The 24,567-nt window shown below is 46.8% G+C and overlaps 2 protein-coding genes across 2 annotated transcripts in view; one reads left to right on the top strand and one right to left on the bottom strand.

Annotated features, from left to right (window-relative positions):
• Positions 1 to 8,373, top strand: part of ROGDI (rogdi atypical leucine zipper) — a 30,943-nt gene extending 22,570 nt beyond the window's left edge. Inside the window, exons 9-11 of the mRNA XM_087728706.1 lie at positions 5,370 to 5,419; positions 5,529 to 5,655; positions 7,591 to 8,373. Coding sequence (XP_087584832.1) covers positions 5,370 to 5,419; positions 5,529 to 5,655; positions 7,591 to 7,632 — 219 coding nt within the window. The 3' untranslated portion in view covers positions 7,633 to 8,373. The remainder of the gene's footprint in view (positions 1 to 5,369; positions 5,420 to 5,528; positions 5,656 to 7,590) is intronic.
• A 1,348-nt stretch (positions 8,374 to 9,721) lies between these two features.
• On the bottom strand, positions 9,722 to 16,993 carry SMIM22 (small integral membrane protein 22). Its single transcript, XM_014057066.2, has 4 exons — positions 16,860 to 16,993; positions 13,925 to 14,097; positions 11,720 to 11,799; positions 9,722 to 10,837 (listed from the first exon to the last, which is right to left on the bottom strand). The coding sequence occupies exons 2-4, from the start codon at positions 14,058 to 14,060 to the stop codon at positions 10,790 to 10,792; spliced, it is 264 nt and encodes an 87-aa protein (XP_013912541.2). The 5' UTR covers positions 14,061 to 14,097; positions 16,860 to 16,993; the 3' UTR covers positions 9,722 to 10,789.
• Between the last annotated feature and the right edge of the window lie 7,574 nt (positions 16,994 to 24,567).

The raw sequence follows: 24,567 nt of genomic DNA, 5'->3' as shown, positions 1-24,567 counted from the left end.
ATGCTCGGCAACGGGTTCAGATTTATGATGGGTGCAGCATCTCCGGGATTGTGTGATTTCCCCCGTTTGCCACTTTCTGACAAGCGGGGTCAATGGGGAAAGTCGATTTCACTTAACGGCTGCGGCAGGAAAAGTAGTTGAAATGGGGCAAGACTCCCTTAACCGCCGCCTCGCTTAGCGACAAGAAATTTTGGGCTCAGTTGTGGTCGTAAGTGGAGGGCTGAGTGTGTTGTCTCTTCATAGCAGCTCTCTTTTGTCGTCACTAAAGAGATCCGTTGGAGTGCCATTTTTTTTTAGAATAGAATAGAGCTGGAAGAGACCTTGGAGGTCGACTAGTCCAACCCCCTGCTCAAGCAGAAGTCCCTTTACAATTGCAGACAGATGACTGTTCTTTCCTTTCTTTTCCTTTCCTTTCCTTCCCTTCATCGCTTCTTCCTTCCCTTCCTTTCTTCTTTTCCTTTCCTTCCCTTCCTCTCATGTCTTCTTCCTTCCCTTCATCTCTTCTTTCCCTTCCGTTCATCTCTTCTTCTTTCCCTTCCCTTCTTCTTTTGCTTCCCTTCCCTTCCTCTCACCTCTTCTTCCTTCCCTTTCCTTTATTCTTCTTTCCCTTCCGTTCATCTCTTCTTTCCCTTCCCTTCTTCTTCTTTTGCTTCCCTTCCCTTCATCACTTCTTCTTTTCCTTCCCTTCATCTCTTCTTCTTTTCTTTTCCTCTCCTCTTCTCTCCCCTTCTCTCCTTTTCTCTTCTCTCCCCTCCCCTCCCTTCTTCTCTTCTCTTCCTCCAGTGATGGAGCACCCACAACTTCTGGAGACCAGCTGTTTCTCCTTAGTTCTAAGTTGCTTCTCTGTTTTGATTAGTTTCCCCCCCCCCCCCCCATTGCTTCTTGTCCTACTCTCTGGTGCTTTGGAGCATAAGTTGATCGCCTCAACTTATGGACTTGTGAGTCCTCCATTGCTGGAGGTTTTCAAAAATAGACTGGACAACTGTTTGACTGGGATGGTACAAGGTCTCCTGCTTAGGGGGTGGGTGGAGCTGGACTAGAAGACCTCCAAGGTCCCTTCTAGCCCTATGATTCTATACTCTAACATCATACAAGTTGGGATTCCATTGGCTGTACTTGCTGTAGTAACATAATCTTGCAAATCTGAATGTATTTTCCCCTCCCTGTCTTTATCTTCATGTGAACTAGTGAGAAGTTTATCTGAAATGTTTTCTCAAGATATTTCCTGGGCCCAAGCGCCTCTTATCTAGCCGTTGCCTTGGTAACGGCTTTTCTTCCTGTCCTTCGAGGCCTTTTCCTTCTGCTCTTTACAGAGGGGGCCCATTTTATGACTTTTCAACGATGTTAACTTTGGTCAAAAAAATAACCTGTTTTTAAAATAACCTTTCCAGCAGCAGTTACACAATTTTTTAAATATGTCCCTTATCGACTTTAGAGCGATGCAGTGGCTCAGTGGCTAAGATGCTGAGCTTGTCGATCAGAAAAGCCGGCAGGTCTGCGGTTCAAATCCCCAGCGCCACGTAACGGAGTGAGCTCCCATTCCTTGTTCCAGCTTCTGCCAAAATTAGCTAAAATTCCAAGTGGAAAAATAGGGACCACCTTTGGTGGGAAGGAAACAGCGTTCCGTGCGCCTTTGGCATTTAGTCATGCCGGCCACATGACCTCGGAGACGTCTTCGGACAGTGCTGGCTCTTCGGCTTTGAAACGGAGATGAGTACCGCCGGGAATGACTAGCACATATGTGCGAGGGGAATCTTTACCTTTTTACACTCTGTCCTACTCTCTGAAAAACAGGGGTCGAAGGCCTTAACGTTTCTTTTTTCCCATCCGTCGATTGTCCCAAAGTCGCTTTTCCAAAAGGCAGCTGGACTATCTTGGTTGGGTTTTTTTCCCCCTTGAAAGCATTTTGCTTATCTTCTTCTGTTCTGAAGCTCTTTCTTCTACTTCCTGTTGCTAAAATGAGAAGAAGGGTGGTGTGGGGGCTGCCTCCCAGCAGAATGCCTCCTATTCTGCCTCTCGGTGTAGAGGCATGTAGCAGTGAACGTTTTGGTCGGGCACAGAGAAAGTCCTTGTTCTAATCCCTTGAAATGGCAGACGAGAACAACCTCGAGGGAATGGCAGGGATCAGATGCTGCCTAGGGAACAGTCAGATAAGAAGGGGCCTATCCCTCAGCTGCAAAACAGGCAGAGAAAGATACTCAAAGACAGAGACACTTCTCCAAATTAGGTAAAGGTTCCCCTTGCACATATGCGCTAGTCGTTCCCGACTCTAGGGGGCGGTGCTCATCTCCGTTTCAAAGCCAAAGAGCCAGCGCTGTCCGAAGACGTCTCCTTGTCATGTGGCCGGCATGGCTCAATGCCGAAGGCGCACGGAACGCTGTTCGCTTCCCATCAAAGGTGGTCCCTTTTTTTGTACTTTCACTTTTACATGCTTTCGAACTGCTAGGTTGGCAGAAGCTGGGACAAGTCATGGGAGCTCACTCCATTACACGGGGCTAGGGATTCGAACCACCGAAATGCCGACCGTCCTGATCGACAAGATCAGCGTCTTAGCCACTGAGCCACTGTCTTCCTAATTCCCCAAATTCTCTAAATTACCGGGCTGTAAAAAGAGACAGTGAGAGATTTGGTACATTCATACTCTCAAGTGTGCAAGACTTTGTTGACGTAGCTGTACAGTAAAGTTGAATTAGGTCATCTGGCGTATGTTTCCTGCCTGCTTTTCTTGGAAAGGCTCATGCTGGATGACTCTTGAGGGACAACTCTCTCTCCCATTGGCTACTCCCTCTTATTTCACAAGATCTCTCTTTTGGGGTGGGTGGGGAGGAACGGAGGAGGGAGAGGAGGAGGGAGAGAAGTATGTAGTTGGTAGGAGTTGAAAAGGACTTGGTGACCCATAATCAGTCAATCATTCTCTCTCCTGACCTATTTCCTGGTTGTTGTTTTTTCTAACATTAGCTCTGATTCTCATAGCATCAATTTGATCCCTTATAGGAGAGGAAGAGAAGGAGGGAGGGTAGGAAGGCGAAGAGTAGGAGTAGGAGAAAGGGAAGGGAAGAAGGAAGGGGAAGGAGAGGAGGATGGAAGGGAGAGAAAGAGAAGGAGGGTAGGAAGGGGAAGAGAAAGAGTAGGAGTAGGAGAAAGGGAAGGGAAGAAGGAATGGGAAGGAGAGGAGGATGGAAGGGAAAGAAAGAGGGTAGGAAGGGGAAAGAGTAGGAGAAAGGGAAGGGAAGAAGGAATGGGAAGGAGAGGAGGATGGAAGGGAAAGAAAGAGGGTAGGAAGGGAAGAGTAGGAGAAAGGGAAGGGAAGAAGGAAGGGGAAGGAGAGGAAGATGGAAGGAAGTAGAGAAGGGAGGGAGGGAGAAAAGAAAGGGAAAACAAGGTGGTGTTACAAAAGGTGGAAGGGATGGTAAACAAAGCAACCCAAACTGTATATTATAACCTATTAAGTGAAATAATAAATGTATAAGAATGATAAATGTAAAGAAGAATAACCATTATGTGAATGTATCACTTAAAAAGGTATGTAAGAGAATAAAAAATAAAAAAAATTCAGAGGGAAAAAAAATATCGTCCCTTATAAAGCAGGGGTATCAAGCTCAATTTCATTGAGAGACATATCAGGGCTGCGTTTATCCTTGGGGGGTCTGGGGATGGGTGTGGCCAGTTCAATGTCACTCATTTCAGGCTCCTGAGCTCCCTTTCTGGCTGGGACGGCCTCCTGCAACCCTCTGCCAGTGAAAACAGAGCTCGGGAGGGCCTCCGTTTTCACTGGCGGAGGCACCAGGGACCATCCTTTGCTGTCTCCAGGTAGACCCTGTGGACCAGCTCTAAGCATCCTGAGGGCCGCATCCAGCTATGGAGAGCAAAGAAGGAGAATCCATCGCATGGGAGATGAAACTTTCTTACTCCAAAATAGATAACATTTGGGGGCAACTCAGAAAGACACCGCCCTAATTTGCAGAACTACATATAGGGACTTGGTGGCTCAGTGGCTAAGATGCTGAGCTTGTTGATCAGAAAGGTTGGCAGTTCAGTGGTTCAAATCCCTAGCGCCACGTAATGGAGGGAGCTCCCGTTACTTGCCCCAGCGTCTGCCAACCTAGCAGTTCAAAAGCACGTAAAAAATGCAAGTAGAAAAACAGGGACCACCTTTGGTGGGAAGGTAACAGAGTTCCGTGCGCCTTCGGCGTTGAGTCATGCCGGCCACATGACCACAGAGACGTCTTCGGACAGCCCTGGCTCTTTGGCTTTGAAACGGAGATGATCACTGCCCCCTAGAGTTGGAAACGACTAGCACATATGTGTGAGGAGGAACCTTTACCGTTACATACAGGTAGCTCTCGAGTTACGATCCCAATTGAGCCCAAAACGTACGTTGCTAAGTGCAACTTTTGTTGACTGAGTTCTGCCCCATTTTGCAACTTTTCGTGCCACAGTTGTTAAGCGTATCACTGCATTTGTTGAATTAGTAACTCGGTTGTTAAGTGAACCTGGCTTCCTCATTGACTTCCCTTATCGGAAAGGTTGCAAAAGCGGATCGTGTGACCTTGGGATACAGCAACGGTCACAGATATGAACCAGTTGCCAGGCGTAATAATTTTGATCATGTGTCCACGGGCTTGCTGCAACAGTCATTAAGTGTGAAAAAATGGCCCTAAGTCAGTTTTTTTCCAGTGCCGTTATAACTTTGAATAGTCACTAAATGAACTGTTGTAAGTTGAGGACTACCTGTATAAGGAGACGAGAAAGATACCACAGAATCAGATTTGCAAGACTTATTACTGTAGCTAAGGGATGCGGTGGCTCAGTGGCTAAAACACTGAGCTTGTCAATCAGAAAGGTTGGCGGTTTGAATCCCTAGCACCGCATAACGGAGTGAGCTCCCATGACTTGTCCCAGTTTCTGCCAAACTAGCCGTTTGAAAGTATGTAAAAATGCAAGTGGAAAAATAGGGACCCCCTTTGGTGGGAAGGAAACAGCGTTCCATGCGCTTTCGGTGTTGAGTCATGCTGGCCACATGACCACGGAGATGTCTTTGGCTTTGAAACGGAGATGAGCACTGCCCCCTAGAGTCGGGAGCGACTATCATAGATATGCGCGGGGAACCTTTACCTTATTACTGTTACACCAGGGGTCTCCAACCTTGGCAGCTTTAAGACTTGTGGACTGGGAGTCGAAGTCCACAAGTCTTAAAGTTGCCAAGGCTGGAGACCCCTGATGTAGACAGCCACACAATGAAAGCAGTTTTTAATCTTTCCGGTGTACCCTCTTGGGGCTGACAACAGCATCACCTAGGCAGGATCTCCATGCAAAACCGAATCCCTAGAAATCGGATTCTCCAATTTTGTTTTGTTTTTTTTCCCCAGAACTTCCGGCCAGCTGGAGGGTCCATCCTGCATAACCCCGGGGCTATGTTGTAAGTACCACTGCACCTTCTGGAGGGGCTTCCCTTGGGGTCAGAAAGCAGATGTTTTCTCTCTGTGTCGCACCACTGAAAGCAAAAGCCTCTTTCTCTCCTTCCGCAGCGAGTACAGTAACCAAAGATACGAAGTCAGCCACGTACACAAGGTGGAGTGTGTGGTGCCCTGGCTGAACGATGCCCTGGTTTTCTTCACCGTGTCCCTGCAGCTTTGCCAGCAACTCAAGGATAAGGTGAGGCAAACAGGGAGACGTCGTTTTTTTAATACAATACAATAGCAGAGTTGGAAGGGACCTTGGAGGTCTTCTAGTCCAACCCCCTGCCTAGGCAGGAAACCCTGTACCATTCCAGACAAATGGCTATCCAACATCTTCTTAAAGACTTGCAGTGTTGGGGCATTCACAACTTCTGGAGGCAACTTCTGTTCTACTGATTAATTGTTCTCAATGTCAGGAAATTTCTCCTCAGTTCTAAGTTGCTTCTCTCCTTGATTAGTTTCCACCCGTGGCTTCTTTTCCTGCCCGCAGGTGCCTTGGAGAATAGCTTGACTGCCACTTCTTTGTGGCAGCCCCTGAGATATTGGAACACTGCTATCATGTCTCTCCTAGTCCTTCTTTTCATCAAACTAGACATACCCAGCTCCCGCAAGTGGAAAAATAGGGACCACCTTTGGTGGGAAGGGAACAGCGTTCCATGCACTTTTGGCGTTTAGTCATACCGGCCACATGACCACGGAGACGTCTTCGGACAGTGCTGGCTCTTCGGCTTTGAAATGGAGATGAGCACCTCCCCCTAGAGTTGGGAATGACTAGCACAGTGTTTCTCAACCTTGACAACTTGAAGTCCTGTGGACTTCAACTCCCAGAATTCCCCAGCCAGCTGGCTGGGGGATTCTGGGAGTTGAAGTCCACAGGACTTCAAGTTGTCAAGGTTGAGAAACACTGTGCTAGCACATACAGTATGTGGGAGGTGAATCTTTACCTTTATCTTATTCACAGAAACTTGTAAGTCTGAAAGTGCAATCCTCCACCGCGCCCCGAAATCTCGTTTACAATCCAGAAACTAGGGAGGGTCTCTTCTGAACCTATTGTTCTGCTGGGATCGTGTGATCAACACTCAACCTGTATGCACACGCATGCACGCCCACACCCATACACACACAGAGAGAGAGCTTTGGTAGCCCCAGGCAGCCATAATTATGACTTGAATTGACGAAACCCCACAGACACCCTTGTGTAAATCAATGCCGTATAATTATTATAAATTACCGTATTTTTCGGAGTATAAGACGCACCTTTTCCCCTCAGAATACAGGCTGAAAATCTGGGTGCGTCTTATACACTGAATACAGCATTTTTTGGCCTCCCGAAACCCCGCCCCTTCACCCAAATGGCCGTGCATAGCCTTTAGGAGGCTTTCAGAGTGCTCCTGGGGGCTGGAGAGAGCAGAAATGAGTGAAAAACAGGTCGTTTTTTGCCTCCCCAGCCCCCAGGAGCACTCTACAAGCCTCCTAAAGGCTATGCATGCCCTTTTTTTTTTTTACACAAAACTGACCATTTTCGCTAAAAACGGGCCGTTTTTGGGAGGTCTGCAGAGTGCAAAAACTTTTTTTTTTTTAAATTGCCTCTTCAAAGTCTTGGTGTCTCTTATACTCCAAAAAATAGGGTTTTATGATTATACACTATAATTGCCAAAAGTATTCGCTTACAACTGAGTCTGATTGTGTAAATGGGTGAGCGAATCCTTTTGGCAATATAGTGTCATTGCAAAGCAAGGGGCCATTGTCTTGTCCTACCATCCAAGCCCTTCAGTTATCGGTCCCTTCCATGATGTTTTGATTGGATTAAAATGTGCAGACATCTACAAAAATCTGTGTTGGGGATGGAGAAGGAGATGCCGCGTCTTTTGGCAATATAGCCTGCATTTCTAACGTTTCCTTGTCTAGTCCAATGCTACCATGTAGAGCAGTGGTCTTCAAACTTGGCGGCTTTAAGACGTGTGGACTTCAACTCCCAGGATTCCCCAGCCAGCTTGGCTGGCTGGGGAATTCTGGGAGTTGAAGTCCACAGGTCTTAAAGCTGCTAAGTTTGTAGACTCCCAATGTAGAGGAACAATTGACCCATTCAGATCTTTTGATCTCCTTTTTGTGTTCTTCTTTCCCCCACCAGATTGCCGTGTTTTCCGGCTACTGGAACTATTGGCCCTACTGATCATCTTCTCGCAGAGAGTGGTCCGGTCAGTTTCAGCCACTCTTCTTCTTGCGAAGGTCTCATGATATAAACTCTTTTATCTGCGAAGAGCATCCAGATTCTGCCACTCCATGGGCAAGGAGGCCATCGGCATCTTTGTATTCCGAATGTCATTATTTATTAGCACTTTAGAAAGTAACGTTCATTTCTTTCCATGGGCATCAAAGTTAGGCGGAGTCAGTAAACCCTGGTCAAACCACGCCCCGTTGGAGGGGGCGGGGTGGGGGAGTGGAAAGTGGCTACGAACAGGAGTGGGGACGAAGCGCAGCCTTTGCTGACCCTGTTTTGGGCTCGTCTCAGAAAGACCAACTGTGGGGTGGGTCACACCGTGTTCCTTTCTTGGCGAATCCTTGTCACGTTTTGGATTTTGTTCTCCCTCCTGCCCGCCCCTTCCTGAGTCTTTTGCACCGTAGTGACGGTTCACTTCCATAACGCGTGAAAAGCGTTAAAGGGACAGCTGGGTTTTGGTGATGGGTCACCCCCTATTTCCGCGATGGCGAACAAGTCACCCCAGCTCAGCTCCACTCCGCATGCAAGGGTGCCCTCCCTGGTTTTCAGGTCTGCTGCGCATGCAGGGGGCGGGGGCAAATGCGTGGGGAGTTGTGCGTGGCGGTGGGAAGCTGGGGAAGTGCAGAGGGTTGCGTGTGCATGCGCAGGGGGTGGGGCGCACATGGGGGTCAGATGGTTTTCAGGCCTGCGCATGCAGGGGGCGGGGCAAATGCGTGGGAAGTTGTGCGTGGGGGAAGCTGGGGAAGTGCGGAGGGTTGCGTGTGCATGCGCAGGGGGTGGGACACACATGGAGTTAGCTGGTTTTCAGGCAGGGGGCGGGGGTGAATGCGTGTGGAGTTGTGCTTGGGGGGAGCTGGGGAAGTGTGGAGGGGTGCATGTGCATGCGCAGGGGGCGGGGCGCACATGGGGGTCAGCTGGTTTTCAGGTCTGCGCATGCAGGGGGCGGTGGTGGATGCATGGGGAGTTGTGCATGGAGGGGGAGCTGGGGAAGTACGGAAGGTTGAGCGTGCATGCACAGGGGGCAGGGTGCACATGGAGGTCATATGCACAGCGAGGCATGGGGGAGGTCACACCTGAATTGCATTATGGGTATGCGCGCATGCACTTTCGGCACCCAGCAACAGAAAAGTTTAGCCCTCACTGCCCTATTTTGTAGAACCAGATAAGACCAGGGATGGTCCAACCTTTTTGTTGTCATGTGCCAAAAGCGCGCCCATAATGCAATGCGTACACGACCCACACCCCATGACCCTGTACATTCTCCCCTCCCCCTAGTCATGCGTGCATCTCCCCCGTGCATGCACCCCACCCCTCCTGGCCCATTTTTGACTCCCAGGTTGGTGCAGGAGGCTTTCCAAGCCCAAGACAGAAGGCCGCCTGCACCAACCTGGAAGCCAAAAATGGGGCGCGGGGGTTCCATGCGAGGCCCCAAAATGCAATTTAAGTGCCCCCCGAAGACCATCTGGCTGGTGAGAAGCAGAGGCGCACGTGCGGTGGAGCTGGGCTGGAGCGAGGGCTGGCATGCCTGCAGAGAGGAGTCTGCGTGCCATGGGTTTGCCCTCATGGCGATAGATGCTGCTGCTTCATCAGGTCTTCCAGAGAATCTTCGCTGGCCACCGAACAGTAGAAAAAGTCCTGGGTAACAAAGTCAGTTGCTGCTACACATCACATGAATCCTAGTCTGTGCTGCTTATATTGTGTGTGGAATAAACCTCCCTCATTGTGGTTCGTGGCTTGGTGTGTTTGGAGGAGAACCTTTGACATGGGATTTTGGGAATATGGGGGAGGTTGTGGGACCTGCACGAGAGATGGACAAATGGAATGAATTTCTCTTTGCTCCAGAATGGCTAAATGTGGCCAAAATGACCCAGGAGTCCACTTTCTAGACAAGGACGGATCCAGGTTCTTGATCCACGCCAGTTGCTGTTTTTTAATCTTGTGCAAAAAAAAGAGAAAAAAAACAGATTTTCCCCGCCCTCTGTTGGGTCTATTAAATTTTGGTGGAAGGGGAACATCAAAGCAACCATTTTTTAAACTTCAGTCACTTATACAGCCATCTAAATTTATTCGACAACCATTGGAAAGTGCCTCTCTACACAATAAGAGGTTCACAATAATCAGAGATTACATTTTACATTGAAAATCAGGACACCCATCTTGGGAAAGTAACAAATCTGGGATATTAGAACAAGAAGGTATAAATCCGCGGGGTCCAATCTTGGCAACCTTTGAAGACTTGCCGACTTCCAACTCTCAGAATTCGGAGAGTTGAAATCCACTAGTCTTAAAAGTTGCCAAACCTGGACACCCCCCTTGGTACAAAGCATCCGGAACTGACAAAAGACATTTTCAGTACCCTGTTTCCCCCAAAATATGACCTCCCCGGATAATCAGCCCAATTGGACTTTTGAGTGCATGTGCTAAAATAAGCCCTCCCCAAAAATATTGCAACACAGCAGCAGCCATGAGGTGACCACATTCACCACCTCCTGCACCTCAAAAATAATAAGACTTTCCCTGAAAATAAGGCCAAGCGCTTAATTTGGGGGTCAAAAGAAAATAAGACCCTGTCTTATTTTGGGGGAAACACTGTATTTACAAAGAGGATAATTTATACCAAGCTGGTAAAAAGTCTGGGCAGTTTCTGTAGAGAAATCCAATTTAGGACAATAAAAACAGCCCATTTCTATAGCATTGATTGAGTTGTTGGTCTTTTTTCTGCTATCAGCGCTGGGTGGGAATAAGATGATAAAAAATACACTACATTTTTAAAGCACAAGTTAACAAAACCCAACTGGTAAGACCGCAAGTTAAGAGCTTGCAAGCCTTTGCAAAAGAGGATTATCATTGTTCATGGACTACATATTTAGTTGGCTCTTTCCTTGTTGCTAATGATTAGAAGCAACCAATAGTTGCCAACATTGAGAATGGTTGAATTGTTCGCCCCGGCTTACAGCAGACAGAATCATGGACTAAGAATCATCGCATCTAAACTCTTGAGGGTTCATCTGTCTCACAATTCCTCCCAGAAGAAATTGGATTTTTTACAATAAATTCCAGCACAGCAGAAGAAAATCAGTAAAGCTTAGGCGATTGGTCATATGGAGCCTTAAGGCTCCATGCCCATATTATCAATACCAACTTTTCCTTTCTTGACCTGTAATGGAAAAGTGTCACGGTTAGAATATCAGAAAATGGAGCATTCTATGAGAAAAGGTAAATTTTTCCAATTGGAATCATATTTATTCACTCCTAGGCTAAACCACAATTCAATTCCAGAGTTGGTAACCAGCCAAATTCTGTTAGCACAGGAAAAGCCAATTTAAGTTTGTCCCACTAACAGTTAAGATTTTATTCCCCAGGGTCCTCTAATGGTCACTATTGGGTCGGTGTTGAAACTGCTGCACCCTAGTCTCCTCTCTGAATTTTTTTACCCCTTTGTATGGAGAAAAAAGAGGACTACATGTTTTATCTAAATTTGTATGCTACCCATCTCGCCATCCAAAGTAATTTATGATGCACTTTAAGAGGATGAAGTTATAGCAAAGTTTTTACAAGTGAGAGTCACAAACTCAAGAAATTGGATGCTTTCTAAAAGCTGGGTTTTCATTGGACCCTGGCATTGGAAAAGATAATTTAGGTCTGTGCATTTTGATCTCGGCTCAGTATAACGGTGTTAATTCAAGCATCTCTGATGGGCCAATGGACCAATTTCTGCTTGAACACGTACAGTGAAGGAGGACTTCCTGTTTCTCTGTCTCTCTGTCTGTCTCTCTCTCTCTCTCTGTTTCTCTCTGTGTTTCTCTCTTCTTCTCATTTATTTTTCTCTTTCTCTTCCTCATTCTTTTTTATTTTTTTCTTTCACTTCCTTTCTCTCTCTGTCTCTGTGTCTCTGTCAATGTCTGTCTGTCTCTCCCTCTCTCTCTCTCACACACACACACACAGACACAGAGCAGCCATCCTGCTAAACTGGCGGCCTGAATCTCTTCCCATCACTAAATGTGCAACTCTAGGCCATGACCTTGTTGAAACTGTTTACCTTCTTGTAGGAACTAGGAGTATCACAATCACAGCAGCAACATCGGATCAACGCAAGGAGGCCCAGCAAGAGAACCATCCCTGGTATGGGGATTAAAAAAAAAATGGGTCAGTCCCTAAATTTATGACCAATCCAAAACCAGATTGGCTTTTCTTTACCCCGGCTTCCATTGCACAGAACATAGAATAACAGGGTTCAAACGGAGCTTGGATGTCTTCTAATCCAAGCCTCTGCTCCATCAGAGGTTACCCTATCCTTGTGATGGCAAACCTATTGCCTGCGTGCCAGAAGTGGCACACAGAGCCATCTTTCTGGGCACACGAGCCGTCACCCATTGCTCTTCCGGGTTCCAGGTGGTCTTCATGCACGGGAGTGCATGCGCAGAGGCCACCTGCTCTTCCAGTTTGTGGCATGCATGCACACACAAAGACCAACTGGTTGGTGCACATGCGTGTGCCAGAAACCAGAAGGTCATGTTCCCGGCATGCGCCCCAGGCAGCTGCTCTTCTGGTTTCCGGCACACGCACGCACACTCCCGTTTCGGCATTCGGTGTCGAAAAGGTTCACCAACACTGCCCTATCCCATTCCAGTCTCTTCCTGAAAGCCTCCAGTAATGAAGCTCCCACAACTTCCAAAGGCAACTTCTGTTCCATGGGTTGATTGTTCTCACTGTCAGAAAATGACAGGTTATTTCCAGGTTGAATCTCTCCTTGGTCAGTTTCCATCCATTATTCCTTGTCTGGCCTTTGGGTGCTTTGGAAAATAGCTTGAACCCCTCCTCTCTGTGGCAGCCCCTCAAATATTGGAACACTGCTCTCATGTCTCCCCTGGTCCTTCTCTTCACTAGACCAGTTTCTGCAACTATCCATCATTATGTTTTAACCTCCAGTCCCCTAATCATCTTAGTTGCTCTTCTCTGCACTCTTTCTAGAGTCTCAAGTTGACCCTCCCCTGCTCTCTTTTCTGTGGCGACCTCTCAGATATTGGAAGACTGCTATCATGTCACCATCTAGCCCTTCTCTTCATTACACCAGACACAGCTAGACAAAGAAGCTATAGATATTGAGATAGTGCTGAAGGATAGCAGTAGGATTTAGCCTTATAAACCGCTTCACAGTGCTTTACAGTCCTCGCTAAGAGGTTTACAGAGTCAGCCTATTTGCCCCCAACAATCTGGGTCCTCATTTGACCCACCTCGGAAGGATGGAAGTCTGAGTCAACCTTGAGCCAGTCAGGATCGAACTGCTGGCAGTTGGAAGAGTTAGCCTGCAATACTGCATTCAAAGGAAGGAAGGAAGGAAGGAAGGAAGGAAGGAAGGAAGGAAGGAAGGAAGGAAGGAAGGAAGGAAGGAAGGAAGGAAGGAAGGAAGGAAGGAAGGAAGGAAGGAAGGAAGGAAGGAAGGAAGGAAGGGCAATAGCTCTTAGACTTATATACCGCCTCACAGTGCTTTACAGCCCTCTCTAAGCAGTTTACAGAGTCAGCCTCTTGCCCCCAACAATCTGGGTCCTCAATTGACCCACCTTGGAAGGATGGAAGTCTGAGTCAACTTTGAGCCAGTCAGGATCGAACTGCTGGCAGTTGGAAGAGTTAGCCTGCAATACTGCATTTGAAGAAAGGCAGGCAGGCAGGAAGGAAGGAGGGAAGGAAGGAAGGGCAATAGCAATAGCAATAGCCCTTAGATTTATATACCGCTTCACAGGGCTTTACAACCCTCTCTAAGCAGTTTTACAGAGTCAGCCTCTTTCCCCCAACAATCAGGGTCCTCATTTGACCCACCTTGGAAGGATGGAAGGCTGAGTCAACCTTGAGCCTGGTGAGATTCGATCTGCCAAATTGCAGGCAGCTGGTGATCTGCAGAAGTAGCCTGCAGTACTGCAGTCTAACCTCTGCGCCACTGTGGCTCTTATACAGGCCAAACAGTATGCTTTAAGGGCAGTGTGTAGAATAGTTTCCATGGGGGTCTTTCACTTCCATTGATCCACCTTGTGCCTGTTTGGCTCCCCCAAACTAATTTGTGACCTCGTCCCTCTTGTTTCTTCCTAAATCTCTATTTACACTTTTGGGAGGGTGCCATCTTTCTCCTGAGCACTCAAGCCCCACCACCACCACCAAACCATTTGCGCCGCACAGGCCCACCCAAATTAGCCACCCCAGAAGCAATGTGGCTTCCCACCTGAACTCTTCCTCTCCTCCCTCTGCTTACCGATGAAGGTGAAAAAAATGGCAAAAGCCACAATATCCCAGGTGGTTTGGAAGAGCTGCTTGCTTTGCAGACGGCCCAGAGCATCGTTGATCTGGTTGCTGATGTCGTTAGCAACATTTTTGTCCAGAGTCCCCATCTCACTCCTCTGCGCACCTTCAGTGATTCCGTCTGAGCTGCGGAGAGTGGAAAAACAGACAATCGGCACAATCGCCCTTCCACGAATCACGGTGTTCTGACCTAGGCCTCCCCAAACTACGAAGCAGACTTCTTCTCCCAACAAAAACCCCTTTTATTAATTTCCTGTGAATTCTGCTCATTCACATCCAGCAAAGTCTTTCAAGGGAGGATTTACAGTCACAGACCTTATCTGGCTTGGAGAGCTGCCAGGCTGATATTGGCAAAACTTGGCCAGGAGTCTTGGAGAGTCACAAACCAATTAAGTGAACTAATAGTCTCCTGCAAACTCCACTCCCCTTTCACTCCTCTTTTATTTCCTCTGGGAGGGACCATTCATCGTCCACCTGTGGCCTTACTCCCAAGTCGATTCCTGTTCTTTAGCTGTTCCCTTCCTCTGGCAACTCTGTGTATGCACACACTGTTCCTCCAGCTGTTCCTCTGCCTCACTGATGTCTGTCTCTGATAACTGGCATAGGGCTCTGGCCCCCTCTCCACCTCCAACACAGAGCCCTCATCAGAGCCTTCCCCAGACTCCAGGACTGGCCCATGTTCCTCTCCAACCTCTTCACTGTCCGAATCTGCTGCCAGGTCCACTGGCCACTGGCGGGCCACAACATACAGGAAAACATTCAAGTTCAATCGTTCATGCATGATGAAAGGTTGTTATAAGACTGGAAGGGGAGGAGGGAGGGTCAGGCTACATCTGAATGGAGAGAGCCAACTTCATGTGAAAGAATTTGTGCTCGCTTTTGTCTTAGAATACAGAAAACAGAGCTGGAAGGGGCCTTGGAGGTTAGAATATAATGGAGAAAGAATTAGAGTAGAATAGAGCTGGAAGGGACCTTGGAGGTCTTCTAGTCTAGCCCCCTGCTCAAGCAGGAGACCCTAGACCATTTCAGACCAATGACTCTCTTCTTAAAAACCTCCAGTGATGAAGAACCCACAATTTCTGAAGGCGAGCTGTTCCACTGATTAATAAGTCCTCCCTGTTAAGAAGTTTCTCCTTATTTTCCAACTATTGTTTCTCATCCTGCCCTCCGGTGCTTTGGAGGTCTTTTAGTCTAACCCCCTGCTCAAACAGGAGATCCTCTACCACTCCAGAAAAATGGTGGTCCAAACTCTTAAATCCCTCCAGCGATGAAACATTCACAACTTCTAGAAGTAAGACAGTCCACTGATTTATTATTCTCACTATCAGGAAATTTCTCCTTGGTTCTAGGTTAGATCACTCCTTGATCAATTCCCACCAGTTACTGGAAGTTTTTAAGAGGAGATTGGGTTCCACCACAAAACCGCGGACGACAAAATCGCGCTCGACGAAAGCGCGTACGTGACGTCATCACAGCGCGACGAAAACATTGCGCTGTGATCGATAAATGTAAAAATAAAGCGAAAACCTTACCCTAACCCCCCCAAACCTAACCCTAACCCTAACCCTAACCCTAACCCTTAACCTAACCCTAAATCTAACCCTAAACCTAACCCTTAACCTAACGCTAAACCTAACGCTAACCCTTAACCTAACGCTAAACGTAACCCTAACGCTCTAAACCTAACCCGAACCCTTAACCTAACCCTAACCCTAACCCTAACCCTAAACCTAACCCTTACCTTTATGTGAATCGGCTTGCTTTAATTTTATTTTTATTTCAATTTTTAATTTTTTTCGTCGCGCTGTGATGACGTCAAATGCTTTCGTTGAGCGCGCTTTTGTGGACCGCGGTTTTGACAGGTCACGGGAGATTGAACCACCATTTCTCTGGAGTGGTATAAGGTCCCCTGTTTGAGCAAAGGGTGGGGGTTGGAATAGAAGACCTCCAAAAGACCAGAGGGCAGGACAAGAAGCAATGGTTGGAAATTAATCAAGGAGAGAAGCAACCTGGAATTAAGGAGAAACTTCCAAGCAGCGAGGACAATTAACCAGTGGAACAGCTTGCCTCCAGAAATCATGGGCACTGGAGGTTTTTAAGAAGAGTCTAGACAGTCACTTGTCTGAAATGGTATAAGATCTCTTACTTGAGCAGGGAGCTGGACTAGAAGACCTCCAAGTTCCCTTCCAGCTGTATTCTATGCTAACTTCTCCTGCTCTCAGGCGCTTTGGAGAGCAGGTTGACCCCCTCTTCTCTGTAACAGCCCCTCAAGTTCTGGAAGACAATAGCAGCAGCAGTTAGACTTATATACCGCTTCATAGGGCTTTCAGCCCACTCTAAGCGGTTTACAGAGTCAGCATATCGCCCCCACAGTCTGGGTCCTCATTTCACCCACCTCGGAAGGATGGAAGGCTGAGTCAACCCTGAGCCGGTGAGATTTGAACCACAGAACTGCAGAACTGCAGTCAGCTGAAGTAGCCTGCAGTGCTGCATTTAACCACTGCGCCACCTCGGCTCACAATCATGTCCCTCCTAATTGCACCACCCTTAGCCCTTCCTCCAGCCTCCCTACTTGCAGATTCCTCCTTTAAAAACAAACAAACAAATAAACAAACCTTCAAAATGCACAGCCCACATGAATTCCCTTTACCTTTTCAACCTGAGGGGCTGCAATGGATTCCCCTTTGTCCCCCTCCCCCACCCAGGGCTTCAAAACTCCCAACACCTGGCGAAAGAAGTAGAGGGCAAAGTTTCCTTGGAAAAGAAGAGGAAGTTAACAAATAATAATAATAAACCAAGTTGAAAAAGACTCAGAGAAGACACCTTGCAAAAGAAACGCACCCCCTACCCTAGGATAAAAAGGGAAGAATTATTAAGCAACTACCCACCGCTTTCGACTCCTGGGAAAGTTTGGTTGAACAAAAATAATTTGCAACTCTTTCTCGGACTATTTTTCCGTGGTGCCTATGGTGACGGGTTCTTCTCGCTCTTTTTTCTTCTTCACTTCCTTGTTCCTGTTTCTGCTTTTAAGCAAGAGGTTGATTTACAAGGGAGCTCCAGGTAGACACTCCCTCTTCTCCTCCCCTGGAAAAAGTGAAAGAGAAAACAGGTGGATCTACAGGTGACTTCTAATCAGAACAAGTCTAGTGACAGCAGAAGTCTTCCTTGAGTTCCCTTCGGGGAAAAGGGCGGCATATAAATGAAATAAATTCAAATTCTATTCCTTAGGTCATCATGGCTGGCTGGGGAATTCTGGGAATTGAAATCCATTCATCTTAACGCTGCCAATTTTGAGATATACCCATTTTAGACATTCTCTAGCTCCGTGATGGCTAACGTATGGTATGCGTGCCAGAAGTGGCACGCAGAGCCCTCGCTGTGCGCCGCCACCAGCTGTTCTTCTGGTTTCTGGCACATGCATGCTGGCCAGTTGGTCTTCGCAGACACGGAGCGCTGGAAAATGTCCTGAAAAACAGCCTGAAAATGGCCTGAAAAACTGCCCCAAAACTGGCCATTTTCCAGGCTATTTTTGGTCTGAAAAACAGCCTGAAAACAGCCAAAGAACAGTCATTCATGCACTGGCCAGCTGGTCTTTGGGTTTCTGGCATTCCGGCACATGCACATATGTTCCTGTTTAAAGGTTCGCCATCTATGCCCAAGCTCTTAGCTGCCCACTTAGGGATCCTCTAGAGCAGTGTTTCTCAACCTTGGCTACTTGAAGATGTCTGGACTTCAACTCCCAGAATTCCCCAGCCAGCGGATGCTGGCTGGGGAATTCTGGGAGTTGAAGTCCGGACATCTTCAAGTGGCCAAGGCTGAGAAACACTGCTCTAGAGCAGGGGTCTCCAACCTTGGCAACTTGAAGCTTGGCGGACTTCAACTCCCAGGATTCCCCAGCCAGCAATGGAATTCTGGGCATTGAAGTCCTCCAGGCTTCACGTTGCCAAGGTTGGAGAGCCCTGCTCTAGATCAGAGCTCTCCAAACTTGGCAGCTTTAAGACTCGTGGACTTCAATTCCCACACTGGCTGGAGAATTCTGGGAGTTGAAGTCCACAAGTCTCCAAATTGCCAAGTACCAGGGCTGTCTTGCCCATGAGGCCCCATGAGCATAAGGGCCCCATACTATAGCAATAGCAATAGCAGTTAGACTTATATACCGCTTCATAGGGCTTTCAGTCCTAAGCGGTTTACAGAGTCAGCACAGTCTGGGTCCTCATTTCACCCACCTCGGAAGGATGGAAGGCTGAGTCAACCTTGAGCCGGTGAGATTAGAACCGCGGAACTGCAGATAACAGTCAGCTGAAGTGGCCTGCAGTACTGCACCCTAACCACTGTGCCACCTCAGCTCTTGCTCTTGATACTCTCGGCTCTTGATACTAATCTGTGTATGTTAACCCTTCAATGCACCTTGTATCCTAGAAATACAGCAACGTATTTATTACATTTTACTGCATTTTAAAATTAATACGAACATGCATTAGTAGAAATTAACACTGGTTTTAAAAAAGTATACGTTTAATATTATCGACCGTTTACATTTTTATTCCTGTGAGTAGTTGTCGAAGGGGCCCCAATACACTGCTTTGCCTTAACATAATGCTGTTAAGACATCCCTGCCAAGTATGGAGACCTCTGATCTAGATTTCAGCAGCTCAGATTTGGTAGCCTTAGCTTATCCATGTTCCTCTTTAGTTAGGCATTTGTTACAGAATTTCTGTATCAGCAAGACCCCAAAATTACCTCGATATATTCAACCTTGTTCTCGGTTTGAACAACAAAAATGAAGTAGGCTAAACCGTGGGTTGTTGTTTTCTACTTTAAAGTGTTGTCTGAAGTAGGGGTGGTATTCAGCAGGTTCTGACCAATTCTGGAGAACCGGTAGCAGAAATTTTGAGTAGTTCGGAGAACCGGCAAATACCACCTCTGTCTGGCCCCATCCCCATCTATTCTCTGCCTCCCGAGTCCCAGCTGATTGGGAGGGAATGGGGATTTTGCAGCATCCTTCCCCTGCCATGCCCACCAAGCCATACCCACAGAACTGGTAGTAAAAAAATTTGAATCCCACCACTGGTCTGAAAATAGTGGAACCTTCTCTAAGAGGATATTTTTTTCAAACTTGGCCACTTTAAGATGTGTGGACTTCAACCCCCAGAATTCCCCAACCAGCATGTTGGCTGGGAAATTCTGGAAGTTGAACTCCACACATCTTTTAAAGTGGCCAACTTTGGGAAAACCAGTGTTCCGAGAAATAATTAAGCTTTTATTTGCAAGTTATGCATTAGCTCATCCCAGCATGGAGCTGTAACAAACTCTGCCTGGCAAATGCATCTCCTTTGCATTTCCAAAGAGCTGCTTCTCATTTTCCTATTAAAACAAAACAAAACATTGAAATGGCATGGGAAACATTTTAAATCCCACCACAGTAAATGTGAGAATAGGGAAGAAAAATGTAGGTTTGATTATTGGAATGTCCAGCAGAGGGCGATGTTGCAATATTTATCATGCAAAGGGATTCTTTGCCTCTTTCATAGAGAGTTCAGATTGTTGGAAGGGATCTTGTAGGTCATCTAGTCCAACCCCAGGCCACCCAATACATACTGCATCAAATCATGACTTGTTTAATAGGGCGGACTGTAAGGGATAGGCACAAAACTGTAGGAAATCATTATTTATTGGCCTTTCTTTCTAGATCTAGCAGGATCCTTAGGGGCCTGGAGGCTAAAACATATGAACAGTTGCAGAACTGGTTATCTCTAGTTTAATGGAAAGGGGAGACATGATAGCAGTGTTCCGATATCTCAGGGGCTGCCCCAAAGAAGAGGGAGTCAAGCTATTCTCCAAACCACCTGAGGGCAAGAAGGAATAGTGTAAAAACTAATCAAGGAGAGAAGCAGAACTAAAGAGAAATTTCCTGACAGTTAAAACAATTAACCAGTTGGAACAACTTGCCTCCAGAAGTTGTGAATGCTCCAACACTGGAAGTTTTTAAGAAAAAAGCTGGATAACCATTTGTCTGAAGTGGTATAGGGTTTCCTGCCTAAGCAGGGGGTTGGACTAGAAGACCTCCAAGGTCCCTTCCAACTCTGTTAATATAAATTCTAAAGAGTTGTGCCTTGTGTTCTCCATTCTTAAAATTTCATTTCTGCACCCCGTTGTTACTGATTGCAACACAATTGATTTTGTGCAGGATTTCTATCTCAATGTTTCTCAACCCTGGCAATTTTAAGATGCATGGACGTCAACTTCCAGAATTCCCAAACCAGCAACTGTGAGATATCCAGAGCAAACAAGACCACAAAGAGACAGAGAAACAAGAAAAGAAATGGAGGAAGAAGAAGAAGAAGAAAAAGAAACCTACAATTGTGCCTTTCTCCCTTCTTTCTTTAGTTTAATGAAAAGAAGGACTAGGGGAGACATGATAGCAGTCTTCCAATATCCCAGGGGCTGTCTCAAAGAAGAGGGAGTCAAGCTATTCTCCAAAGCACCTGAGGGCAGGACAAGAAGCAATGGGTGGAAACTAATCAAGGAGAGAAGCAACTTAGAACTGAGGAGAAATTTCCTGACAGTTAGAACAATCAATCAGTGGAACAGCTTGCCTCTAGAAGTTGTGAATGCTCCAACATTGGGAGTTTTCAAGAAGATGATGATGGACAACCATTTGGCTGTAGTGGTGTAGGATGTCCTGTCTAAGCAGGGAGTTGGACTAGAAGACCTCCAAGGTCCTTTCCAACTCTGTTATCCTATTCCTCTTCTCTTCTCTTCTCTTCTCTTCTCTTCTCTTCTCTTCTCTTCTCTTCTCTTCTCTTCTCTTCTCTTCTCTTCTCTTCTCTTCTCTTCTCTTCTCTTCTCCTCTCCTCTCCTCTCCTCTCCTCTTCCCTTCCCTTCCATTCCATTCCATTCCTACCATTTTATCCCCAATCTCATCTCCTGTTTAATCCCCAATTCTCAAAACCATCCATTCATATTTTTCTTCTTTCAGCAAAAACTCCATACATAGGTAGTCCTCAACTTTCAACAGTCCATTTAGTGATCGTTCAAAATTACGACACTGAAGAAACTTAGGACCAGGTTTTCCATACTTACAACCATTGCAGTCACGTGATCGAAATCCAGACACTTGTCGACTGACTCCTATTTATGACGGTTGCCATTTCCCGGGGTCTCGTGATCCCCCTTTGCGACCTGCGGACAAGCAAAGTCAATGGGGAAGCCAGTAACAACTGTGTTACTAATTGAGCAATGGTGGTGCTTCACTTAACAACAGGGCCAAGAAAGGTTGTAAAATGGGGCACCCCTCAACAGTTTAGCCGCAATGATTTTGGGCTCCCCTGTGGTCATGAGCCAAGGACACCCTGTAAAAAGTTTCCGGTCTTTAAAAAAGTCTTTGTCATTTTTTTCTCTCTCTGACCAAACTGATCGGCTTCTCCAATTTTGCAAGTTCAGTTTTATAATCCACTGTAGGTGTCAGCATTCCAAATATCATCCAGAATTAAATCAGAATCCAAGGCAGAGCTTTCCTCAAAGTTCCAATTTAATAAGAGAGACATGTTGGTACATCTGTGGGAAACCTAAATCTGAAAATTTCCTGGGTTTTCCACCCAGTTGAAAGGTCAAGATCTTGCCCCCACACCCACAAGTTCATCCCATGGTCCAATCTTCCACTGCCACGCTGGCATTTCCATCCATCCAGTTCCAGTCAGGTGCAGAGGTTCAAAGACAAAGGATGACCTTGGGCGTCTAGAAAGGAATGTTTTATTTTGACAACAACACATTCTACAATTCTACTCCTTACTATTCCCCCTCCCAATTCCCCACTAATGAAACAGTATAGTGAAATAAGAGAGAGTGTGGCAGGCCAAAGATCCTAAAATGAATATGACTGGAGGCCTGACAGGAGTAGGAGGACAGGGGTGTCAAACTCAAGGCCCCGGGGCCGGATCTGGCCCACAGGGTGTTTAGATCTGGCCCATGGGCCTGCCCTGAAAATGGGAAAGAACTGGCCCATGGTGCCTGTGCCACAGAAAATGAAGCTCGGAAGGGCCAAGTGCAGCCCACCAAGGCTCCGTTTTCAGCCACAACGGCCTCCTGCAGCCCTCGGACAGCAAAAAAAAGGCCTCCTCCGAATTCCATCTGCTGGCCAATGCCGGCTGTCGACCACCCGGAGGAGGGCCTTCTCTGTGGCTGCTCCGGCCCTTTGGAACGAGCTCCCCGTGGAGATTCGGACCCTCGCCACCCTTTAGGCTTTCCGGACAGCCGTTAAGGCCTGGCTGTCCCAGCAAGCCTGGGGTTGAGTTCCCCCCCCTACTCGAATTTGCTGTGCTTGCTGTGTTTTTTTAAACTGTTGTATCACTGTCCTGTTTGTCTTACTTTCTGTATTTGTTTTTCCCCTTCCCCTGGTTTTTGTTCAGCCGCCCTGAATCCCTTCGGGGAATAGGGCAGCTTACAAATCGAATAAATACCAAATACCAAAAACAGAGTCTGGGACGGAGCCTTGATGAGTGACATTGAGCTGGCCATTCCCCCCCTGAGGTTGAACACAACTTTGATGCGGGCCTCAATGAAATCAAGTTTGACACCACTGGAGTACGACATGACCAGGCTGAGTCTGAAGGAGGGGTGAAAGGCGTCATCGGTCTTACATCCATTCGTACCCACAAGAGTCCACCTTGAATTCCATTGACTCCTATCTACCACCAATTTGCTTGGACCGTTAGTAGGTCAGATTCTTGTAGAGAACTTAAACTTGCAAATACATCTTTATACCCCTTTGAACTGCCTGGACTTTCTGTTTTCCCCAGTGCTTGACAGTTGACATTTCAGGCAAGGGTGGGTTTAAAATATTTAGCAATGGGTTCTAGTGTGGCCATGATGGGTGTGGTCTAGTCAGCCTCCTGCACGTGGCAGGGGAAGGCGTTTTTGTCCTCCTCAGGCTCTGGAGGCTTTTTTCGAGCCTCCGGGAGCGCGAAAACAGCCTCCAAGCTCCCTCTGGAGGCCAGAAACAGGCCATTTCCGGCCTTCTTGAACTTCCAGTATGCCCATTTTTCAGCATCCCCAAGCCTCCACGTGTGCCCTGCACTTACTTGCATCCAAAACAGGCCACGTGGAGACTCCTGGGAAGGATGAGGAGGGGCATGGCCAGCCAGGAATGAGATTTGGGGGTTCACCAAACTGCAGAGAATCTCACGAACCCCCAGCAACCCACCCCTGATTTCATGGCCTTTCCAACTTTCTGTAAACAATCATCTTCCACATTAAAAGTAAGAAATTCTTGGTGCGCTAAGAAGTAGACCAAATATCAGTGTGGCGTGCACAGACAGAGGGGCTGCCAGTCAGTTTCCTTGGCTGATCTGCAGTTTCCTTGCATTCATTTATTCTTCTCCATTCCTGATTTGCACCCAAAACATCTTGTTCTCAGAATGGCTAATTCTTATCTTAATTAAAAACAACCAAATGTACCCACCCTGCAGCTATATACAACAGGTAATGAATATTAAAACAGGGGCTTTTTAAAGTGATACTAGGCAAGTATATGGGGAAGGGGGGGAAGAAACTCCATTCCTTGCATTTTCTCACATTTTCTTCACAGAATCAAAATATGGCATTCTTCTTCTTCTTCTTCTTCTTCTTCTTCTTCTTCTTCTTCTTCTTCTTCTTCTTCTTCTTCTTCTTCTTCTTCTTCTTCTTCTTCTTCTTCCTCCTCCTCCTCCTCCTCTTCCTCTTCTTCTCATCCTTCTTCTTCTCCTCCTCCTTCTTCCTCTTCTTCCTCTCATCTTTCTTCTTGTTCTTTTTCTTCCTCTTCTTCCTCTCCTCCTCCTCCTTCTGCCATATCCATCGTCAGATGTTGTCGATCAAGTTGTTGATCCTATTTTTACCAACAGGCCCACAAAAAAGTGAGATTCTTCACAGAATCAAAATGTGTATATGCTGCCGACTTCCACAGAATTGAAGAAACTGTCTCCCAACTTTAACAAAGAAAAACATTGTCTCATTGACAGACCAAGTGTGCAGCGTGTGTCATCCAGAAATAAATATTTCTGCAAGAGCTTTAAGGCAACAAATCATAAAATCACACCGCTTGAAGGGACCTGGGTGGTCTTCTAGTCCAACCCCTTGCCCGAGGCAGAAGTCCTTAGAAATCTATGGCAATATTTTAAAAACTTGGCTAATGATGTGGTTGAAGCTCTTATTTTTCATATGAAAATCCTTGGTGTTATTCCCTGCTTTTCTGGGAAGGAAGGAAGGAAGGAAGGAAGGAAGGAAGGAAGGAAGGAAGGAAGGAAGGATAGATCATATTGACTTGCTTCCAAGTTTATTAGCTGATGATAGAAGCGCCTAACTCTGTCTTGTTTTCCAAGAATGATGTTGCACTGATCTAAGTGCAGATTAAAATCCTGCCTAAGGAGATCTGAAATGAGCCTAGACTCGTGCCAATTCTTCGACAGATAATGTGGCAAATACATCATTAGGTTTGTGTGGTTTGAGGAGCCTCCATTGTGCCAGTAGAATTGCATCTTCCAAGAATGGAAACATACTTTTGTGTCAGTCCCTAGATCCCCTTTTCCCCCAGGCCGAAAACATCCCAATTCTTTCAAGTTC

The sequence above is a fragment of the Thamnophis sirtalis genome, unplaced genomic scaffold, assembly GCF_051295495.1.
Source record: "Thamnophis sirtalis isolate CommonGarterSnake01/CBP01778 unplaced genomic scaffold, rThaSir2_p1.2 scaffold_14, whole genome shotgun sequence".
Taxonomy (NCBI): Eukaryota; Metazoa; Chordata; class Lepidosauria; order Squamata; family Natricidae; genus Thamnophis; species Thamnophis sirtalis.
Note: the sequence above shows the minus strand (reverse complement) of the source record. Positions and strands in the feature narration are given on the sequence as shown.

What these genes read in the sequence shown, in the direction of transcription:
- SMIM22 (XM_014057066.2), bottom strand. Translation starts at nt 14,060, where the DNA reads ATGGGGACTCTGGACAAAAATGTTGCTAACGACATCAGCAACCAGATC. An exon ending in CATTTTTTTCACCTTCATCG is followed by an intron (nt 11,800 to 13,924) that starts GTAAGCAGAGGG and finishes TCCCCATACCAG; the next exon opens with GGATGGTTCTCTTGCTGGGC. An exon ending in CTCCTAGTTCCTACAAGAAG is followed by an intron (nt 10,838 to 11,719) that starts GTAAACAGTTTC and finishes TTTCCATTACAG; the next exon opens with GTCAAGAAAGGAAAAGTTGG.